We start from the raw sequence: 9147 nt of genomic DNA, 5'->3' as shown, positions 1-9147 counted from the left end.
CCTCGTTCTTTTAAATTTTAAATTGAATGGAGTTGAATTAATCTGAAATAAATTGAAATAAGCTGAATGATGCTTAACTGAATGGAGATTTGTTGAGATGAATATAGCTGATCGAAATAATCTGAGCTGATGAATTGAAGTGAGTTGAAGTAAGTTAAATAAGAGCTGAAATTAAGCCGAAAAGAACAGAGCCTAATAATATCATACGAGTATATAAATGTACATGCATATGGTATGCAATAATCCATCAATTATTCCCTCCGTCTCAATCAATAGTTTACACTTATTTTATTTTCCCCTCACAAAATAAAGTAAGTATAAACAATTCACTGAGATAGAGGGAGTAAGTTTAATCTAGGTTGATCACATGCATATAATACCAATCGTTAGTTGGCACAGTGGTAGCATGGGGCTGCGCTTGGTAGGGAGGTCTGCGGATCGATCCCCCACAACTGCGATTGGGAGGGGTTTAAATACCGTAATGATCGATCTTACACAAAATCAACTGAAAAGGAAAATTAGATCATCAGTTTTATTCGTATCGCGAATCGATATGTGTATTTCAGAGATTGTTGTTCTACGCTATCTTATTGTGCTTCTCCTATACATTAACATTTTCCACATTTCCTAAAACAGAAAATTCACAAAAATCTTCCACTTTTCTTACTTGTCTATCACTTGTGATTAATATAACATGTAACCCCACATTCTATCTCCTACTTTCATTTTTCTTCACATATTACCATTTCACTAAATACTGGTCCAAAATCAATTTGAAAAATCATACATAAAATAGGAGGGAGTTAAATTATATCTACTGAATTACGCCCTCGTCCCAATCATTGCTTTCACAAAATGTTAAGCTAACAATTATTACAACTAAAATGTTAGGGATCCTTAGACCCAGCCCAATGCTGTAGTGAAGACTTGTGAAAGTCCGTTTTCAAGTGTCAATTAACAATCGCAGTGGACCTTTTTTTTTTTTTTTGTGTGTGTGTGTGTGTGTAAAGGGTGTTACTTCGTCAATTCGACTCCCGATAATTGCATCCCGTGTATCCTGGTCGTTTTCTTCAAGGGTCACGTTGTGACGTTCTTTTTTCCTCCTCAGCCCGCAGGCCGATGTTTTTTCTGTGTCCGTAATGCTAGTATGTTAAATTTAGGTATAGACCTATTCTAATACAATATGTATATGTATATCACAAGCTAAACCGGCGCAAAAATCTATCGGTGATACACCCTAAACTTAGTCTAAAGCAAACTTACCAGGAGTACATGAGTTTACGACATGCACGAGCGCGCACACAACTGAAAAAATAATACGAATTTTTTTAACAAAATCAGGGGATACTATGGCCAAAGATTAGTTCTGCAAGGTAATGTACAATTACATCCCCTGAAATATAAGGAGGTTGGGAGTTACCCTGACAATTACCCTATCTTCGACCCGACACATTAAACTAAACCCCTTTTCTAATTAACCCACTGTATATCAAACCAGATACTAAAAACGTCTAACATCCAAGCATTGCTCATTCAATCAGGAGCACCCCCGAAAACTTCGCTTGTATTAGCCTACACCGCCTGTAACCAAAACGCAACTTAGGCATTGTTTGGATAGAAAAAAAGGAGGGAAAGGAAGGGGAGGGAGAAGGAGGGAAGAGAAAGGAAGGGGAGGGGAGGGGAGGGAGAATGGAGGAGATGATTATCCCTCCAAATCTTGCCTATGTTGGTGGGGAAATAATTTGTCTTGTAGGAAGGAAATGGAGGGATCCATTTTCTCTCCCTTCCAAATCCTTCTACATTCATTTTGCTAACCAAACAATGGATTTCTCATCCTTCCAATTCCCTCCTCTCCCTTTCTTCTCAAATCCCTCAATCCAAACACACCCTTAAAGTTACCAAACTTAATTCAGCCCTCGCCAGTTCGATGCTACCATGATTTCAGGTCAAAATTTGGTTAGGTCTATATATGAGGGCTCTTACAGGCTGAGTTCTGCTATGACCCGTTTACCAGAGTATCAATCAGGTCGTCAACGTTAGCCACGGTCACCTGAAGAAGCTCTAATGGAGTAGCAGCGGGATCTAGTTCAATAAAACCTTTGGGCGCGTTGGGTTTCTCGTTGCCTGTGAGTATGTGATGGGGTACTTGGTGAGAAAATCTGAACATTTCTTCCTTTGGGATATGCTTCACCGCTTGTGGGTCCGGTTGCTTATGGAAAACGGTTCGGAAACCGGTGACCTTCATAATAGGGGCGACATTAACTCCCTGCTTGTCGCTGTAATCTTGAAGCACTTCCACCATGTCGTAGACATGTATTAGTTCATCGGGGATATCCTGGTCCCAATCGGGAGACCAATATCGGTATAATGCCCAGATATCGCCTTTTCGAGGGTATATCTGAATGACACCACGAGGGCCTTTTTCAAATTTAACCCGGTGTGAGAAGGAATTCAAGACCTGGCTCGTTTCATGCTTCCCGACCCAGAAATCCCCGCAAGTCTTGCTGAATCCACGACCGACCCAATCCAAGGTACTGAATTCAGTGTTGCTTCTTGAGTTCAGCCAACTAAGCTTGAGTTCAAATGGCTCCAAGGAGACAACCTCGTGGATTAGGGCATAGAAACGGGGCATACCGTCATCATTATCATACCCTGCCCACACCTGGTTTTCTCTGAAGCAACGTTCTAATCTGTCGTGATCAAAAACATGGAAATCGGGATCAGGAACAATGAACTCAGGAGCCTGCTTTTGCTCGTTTTCATCGGGGGCCGATGATTTATCATGGCTTCCTTGCTCTTGCATTGACTTTTCAAGTTTCAATTTTTGCTTCTCTTTTTGTTTGACTTTTGCTCTCTCTTTAGCTGCAGCCTTTTCCTCAAGAGCCAGTTTCGATTTACTTACTACTTCCCTCATCTGCAACAGCGCCTTCTCTGCCAGCATTTTCTTAAGTTCCATTGCTGACAACTCTCTGTTAGCATTGACCCTCGCATTATATACCACGAAACCATTCGCTCCATTGGCCTGGTCAGCGTAGTTGCCCGATCCATGAACATTTCCCATGCCGGTGGTCCCACGTTGAGTTTGCAAGTTTTGACTTCGGTCCCCCATTTCTCTCATCCTCTTAGAAGGCCCTTCTCTTGAAAATAACCCTGTATTATCTCTCTTTAGACTTTCCTTCCCCACCTGGTTCTCGCTATTCCAACCAGTACGGGACCCACCAAATGAACTATGTACCCGTAGTTCTTCAGGTTGAAGGGGAGTGAGATTTGACGGCGGTGAAGTTTGAACAGCTACAAACGCCTGATTACAATTTGGGCATTTCAGGGTTTGATTGAGATAGACTCGCATGTATTCATACTGCATCTTGCATCTCGCGCACACCGTCCAAAAGGTATCTCCTTGCTGAAAAGTTGACTGGGTTTGCCGAGATGCTTTTTGGGTCCCACTCTTTTGACCTGACTTTCGCCGCGATGAAGATGATACAGAACCGGGATATTTATTGTGCCCATTGGCCCCATGTGGGACTCCTCCGGCTGGAACGGTGGGTTTTGGCACGGGGATACTAGAGTGAGAAGGAACCTTGTTCGCCATCTTAATATGACGCTGTGTATCATAAGCAGATCTCTTGGCTTTATCAGACAAAACAGTAAAAGCATTTGACACAAACTGAAAGGCGCGATCGGCACCTACAGACTTATTTTTATCAGGATGAAGAAGAAGTAATAGTTTTCGGTACTGTTTCCTAATGGTATCGTCATCAGCCAGTGGATTAACGCCAAGTACTCCATACAAATCCATTTCTCCACCCACTTTATTCACTGCTGATATGTGAACATCAAGGGTTGCTAACATCTGTGAAATTCCCTCGAGCCCTGGAAACAGATTTTGAGCCTTAAGTGCAAATTTCTTTGCACCCAAAAAATCTTCCGCCGTAAATTTTCTTATGGCAATATCCTTTGCCCTGGTGGCTTCGTCTTTATTACACTCCATCTTTCCAACTTGGTGCTTTTATCAACTGAGGGTTTAAATGAACAAATTTGGAAACTTCTTTGATATTAGCCTGAACTAAATCGCCGCTCGCAGATAGCAGAAGTCAAAGCCTAAAGTCAATTTCCATCAACTAGCTCCTGAAACTGAACAAAAATGATGGCAGAACATTAATAACTAAATTTATTTTATCAGAGGTGAATTAAAAGTTCCACAAGATTTCACCGAAAAGTTCCATTCCTTGACTAAGACAAGTTTAGAATAACCAGGAAGTACAAAAAATGAAACTTTTGACTGTTAAATGCTGATGCCGGAGCCTCCATAAACAAAAGTTGATTATCAGCAAGCTGTGCCACTCAGCATAACATTTTTCCAGTTTTCTTTTTCTTCAACAAAAAAATTTCACTACTGAGCTCCCAAACGGACTTTCCTCGTTTAATGGTGTAGTACACAAGTTGCCGAATGTTCAGAGCGAGCAACCCTTCCAAGCATTCAGTGTAACCCAAAAAATAAAAGATTTTCTACACTAAATGGCTACGAATGCAGAAGAATGAATCAAAACTGGAGGACTCAAACAAAATTCTCTGTGATCCCTGCCCGGCTCAATGTAACCCAAAAAATAAAAAAAACTTTTTTATAGTAAAAAGAGAAGGTCAAAAGTTAACAAAAAAAAAACATGAACATCGAAAATAGGTTCCAATGATGAATACAACATATTGAACACACATGATGCCAGCAAATACATCTAGTTTGGTAATCACAAGGATCTGAAACATATTTTGGTCTAAAATTTGTGGCAAAAAGACATAAAACACACATGGAGATCAATTATAAGAAAACAACGTGTAACTTGAATTTATATCGAAGCAGCCACAGCTATTCGTAACAGCAGACAGAAAATGCAAATATACATTCATTAGTACCATTATCTTGTCGCATTTGGAAATCATCGTATCACTAACACTAATTAAAAGCATAAGCATGTGGATATACGGTAAACTAACCCTACAATAATGAAAAATAGCTACAACATATATGACCAGAACAAGGTACAGAATGGATTGGTTTTACCACGATCACACACGTGACCAGTAAGCGACCACGCACATTATGATGAATATACCCCAACATATCAGACTACTACTACATGCAAAAGAAGTACTTCGTCAATTCAAGCCAAATGACAACACGCTTCCAGATTCCCCTAAGTCCCTTGCATATTACAAAAGATGTAGTGAATTAGAACGAACAGAGAAAGTATGACTTAACATTCTTTTAAATATTTACTATGAAAAAGTGAGGGGAGGGTTGGGTAGAAGGGCCTTATAAAAGCAATAGTCATGTTCAAGTTTAATAACAAACATCTATGGCAAACCATACTAGACTTTAGAGGTAGTGACTTTTTACATAATTTGACAGAACTGTCTCAACACAAAATAATGTATCACAAACAAACGCCATGTCCCTACGTTAGCTAACCAAAATATATAGGTTCAAAAATATTATAGGGAACAAGGAAAATCACTTGAGTGGCCGTGAAGTGGAGCAAAAGGTGTTTATAAGGTCAAAGTTAATCTGGACCTGTCGGACCCAATACCGACAGGCTAGACTTAGATTTTAAATAGTTTGTTTCATTTTTAGTGAAGAAGATTCGGATTTGAATTTCTTTTTGGGGTCTATATTCCTTTATAAGGCAAATAATTACGCACTTGATTTGGCTATGTTGGACACTGCTAATTCAAGCCAGTTGTGGATGTAGAAAAATTAAACCTAGAGGATTTAGGTAGGATTTGGATCCATGGCTTGTGATTTTGTGAGTTGGATCAAAGCCGTTATGACTTATTACCATGTTCAGATTAGATACCTTGTCGAGTTTAGTCAGAAGGCCGGCACTAGGGATGGCGCTTAACACAAAATACCGTATCACAAACAAACACCAAAATACTAAATACATGATGATTTAGGGTTCATGTTGTAGAGGTGTTCACCGATGTGTTATGCTACTTCGGCACGACACTTCACTTTGGTTGTGTGTTGTGTGTCTTATACTCTGACAGCACAAAGCACTATTGACACTTCAATTTATGGCCAAAAAACGTAACCCTCACACAAAATAGCCAAGCCCAGCACTCTACTGTTTCACATCGCAACAATTGGGCAGAGTCGGTGTAACATAAATTTTCCGTTTCATCCCCAAAAGATTTGCAAGGAGTCAAGGACTGTTAAAGGGACAACCTTTAGCAGTACAGAAGGAAAATCACAGCTGAGAGAATACATGGCAAAAATTGCTGCTGGTTCATTTCATAAATCATAAGGTAAAGAATATACTGAACCTCCAAATTATAAATTACCAATTACGGCCTTCCAAGTTGCAACATGGAAATAAATGTGCAAACAAAAACTTTTTCAAACTGAAGCAAGACGCAATTACAATAAAGTTGGCACGCAGTTCAAAAGATTTAACACAACCATTTCAGCAATAGTTTGGTTGCTGATTCCTAAAGATAATTACTGACGGATGCTAACAAAAGTAATCCAAACTGCATCCATATCTCATCTACAGAGTTGTAGCAAGAGAACTGACTGGGACAAAGCCAATGGTAAACATATGGCCTGATGATATATTCATATAATGATATTTGGACTTGGACTATAACTACACAAGCATCATCGCAAAGAGGAGGCAGACAACACACCTAAGTCTTTTTTTCACAATTTTTACTCCAGTGTGCACAACAATAGGAGGAACCCTGTTGTGAGGAATACCACCTTCATCGGAAATGTCAAGGTCGAAAAGGCTAACAAGTTCTAAATTAGTAACCTAGTCTTAAGTGAGGTGGTTCTATGATGAGACAGTGAACATTTAGGTTTTCATGCTAAGCCTAAGCCAAAGTAACTCACCTTGTCTCGGCATGAGAACAACAACTCGTGTAAGCTTTAGCATTCTTAATGAGATGAGAACTGAGATAACACCAAAACTCATGAACCAACCGAAGGTTAACGTGTGCATGTTTAGGACGCCAACACAGATATAGAAAGAACAATCATTACCTTCTATTGATTTAAAAAAAAAAAAGAAAAAAAAGGAAAAACCAGTGAGCAAGACATTTTGTCGATTCTTAGAAGATCTTATACTTAATACCCAAGCAGAGCATTAAAACAACAAATCAATAGTCGTCGGCTTCCCATTAACTTCTCAGATCCAATCATCAGCACAGCCCATGAAGTTCAGCTAATAAATTTCCGAATGTACATGTAACAAATAATCAATACAAAATACACAACGAATAAACAAACAGCTAACGACAAACAAACTATACATCTTTCTCTTTATTCAGAGATTTTATCAGTGTTCCCCAACTATGGCAATATATTCAATCACTTAACCCTTCATTCCCGCCATTCCGAGTAGTCTCAATCATTAATCATAGTTCTAAGGGTCTGGAAATTAATTCAAACAACAAATCAATGAACTAAATAGAACAAATACATCCACCAGGATGTCACAAGAATATTCAAAACATCAATGAAGCCATCTAACCATAACTTGAAAAGACAAACAAATAACAACAAGATTATCAAAATCTTATCTTTGAATCAAGAAATTAATGAAGAGAAACCAAAACCAATATCAAATTCAAACACACATTAACAACCCATCAAAAACAATTACTCTCTCCCATTCAACTAGTTTTATTAAAATACTTCTCACAAAAGAATAAAAACTCGAACAACTAGTTGAACGGGACGGAGTACTAAACAACATGAATTCAGCACCAACACCCACAAAATAAATACAGCAAAATTAACAAAATGCATATCCTTCCCATTTCATACACAGCAAAAAAAGGAGGGAAAAACCCAACACCACAAACATCAAGTAACAAACACTCGATCCACAAAGATTAAACCTTTTTACAGCCACAATCATAAAAATTGAAACTTTTTTTGCTACCAATCAACTTCACATTCAAATTTCAGCACAAATCAAAATTAAACCAAAACCCTAGAATTTTTTCAATCTGGGCATGTTTATAAACAAATAAACAACAGTTTAACAGTAAAAACTTAACAAAATTAATGTTAAAAACATTAAAAAAGACAAAAGATTTATACCAAACACTGAATTTACTGCTGAGCAGGGAATTTGAATGCAGGGACTGTCAAGAACTAGTTGATGAAAATGACAAGAGACCAATCTATGAATTCGCCCAAACTTTATGTTAAAAAAAAATGTGACAACAAATTAAAAGTTGTCACAGATTTTACAAATTGGGAAAATGGGTATGTGCTTCTTCAGTTCTTCAATAGATTGAATTGCAAAAGGGTAGGCATTAATTATATTTTAGTATTTTCTGAAACAAAATATTAACCATATTGCATGGTTAAATCTTAACTATGGTTAGTTGTTCCACACAGGAGTACATGAGTAACATGACACACATCTCTTCTTTGAGGATAAAAGTAACCATGGTTAGTTTTTGACCAAAGGTAAAGTTTAAGTTGTTGGGGGGGAAAAAGTTAGCTCTGACTTTTTTCGGTTAAGATCTGGTGCAGTTTTTCCGTAGAGTGGATAAAGAATTATCATTTGTAGATAGAGAAAAGGCTTTGAATATCGAGCAACCATGAGAAGGGATTGAGTTATTTATTACTTAATTTAAGAAAATTTTGTGTACTGGTCTCGTGGCTTATTTAACACAAAAAAAACTCTATGTAGTTTGTTATTTTTGAATTTTAAGTAATCTACACTTTCTAATTCTAAGTGAAACAAACATACGAAGTACGGAGTACTATTTATTATTTAACCTCGCTGATTCGTATTTGTGGTTTATCCAGATGTAAATGTCACGATTTGTAAAATGAGGATAGAATTCACTACGAGGACTTTATAAACCAAGAGGTTTATTCATCCTATTGTCAGTTCGTTTTGGAATGATGAAACCTCTTTGAGTTTATGATGTGATCTCTCTCTTCCTTGGGGGTGCGTTCCAACCTCGTTTTCATTGTTAACACATCCCTTGAGATAATCCCTACATCCTTTGGTCATCCCACAAATCCGATCAAGCAGCCACGATATGAGACAAATAGAGATGCAATACTATTTAGAAGACTTCCCATCTTTCATATCCATTGGGGGTCGATGGATGACCACTCTTAGT

At 38.1% G+C, this 9147-nt stretch overlaps 1 protein-coding gene across 1 annotated transcript; it reads right to left on the bottom strand.

Annotated features, from left to right (window-relative positions):
* Positions 1 to 1155: 1155 nt before the first annotated feature.
* LOC141606464 (uncharacterized) lies at positions 1156 to 8670 on the bottom strand. The gene is made up of 3 exons (XM_074425607.1): positions 8105 to 8670; positions 1888 to 4134; positions 1156 to 1598 (listed from the first exon to the last, which is right to left on the bottom strand). Exon 2 carries the CDS (start codon positions 3989 to 3991, stop codon positions 1997 to 1999), a length of 1995 nt encoding a protein of 664 aa, XP_074281708.1. The 5' UTR covers positions 3992 to 4134; positions 8105 to 8670; the 3' UTR covers positions 1156 to 1598; positions 1888 to 1996.
* Between the last annotated feature and the right edge of the window lie 477 nt (positions 8671 to 9147).

This window comes from Silene latifolia, chromosome 10 (assembly GCF_048544455.1).
Source record: "Silene latifolia isolate original U9 population chromosome 10, ASM4854445v1, whole genome shotgun sequence".
Classification (NCBI taxonomy): domain Eukaryota; kingdom Viridiplantae; phylum Streptophyta; class Magnoliopsida; order Caryophyllales; family Caryophyllaceae; genus Silene; species Silene latifolia.
Note: the sequence above shows the minus strand (reverse complement) of the source record. Positions and strands in the feature narration are given on the sequence as shown.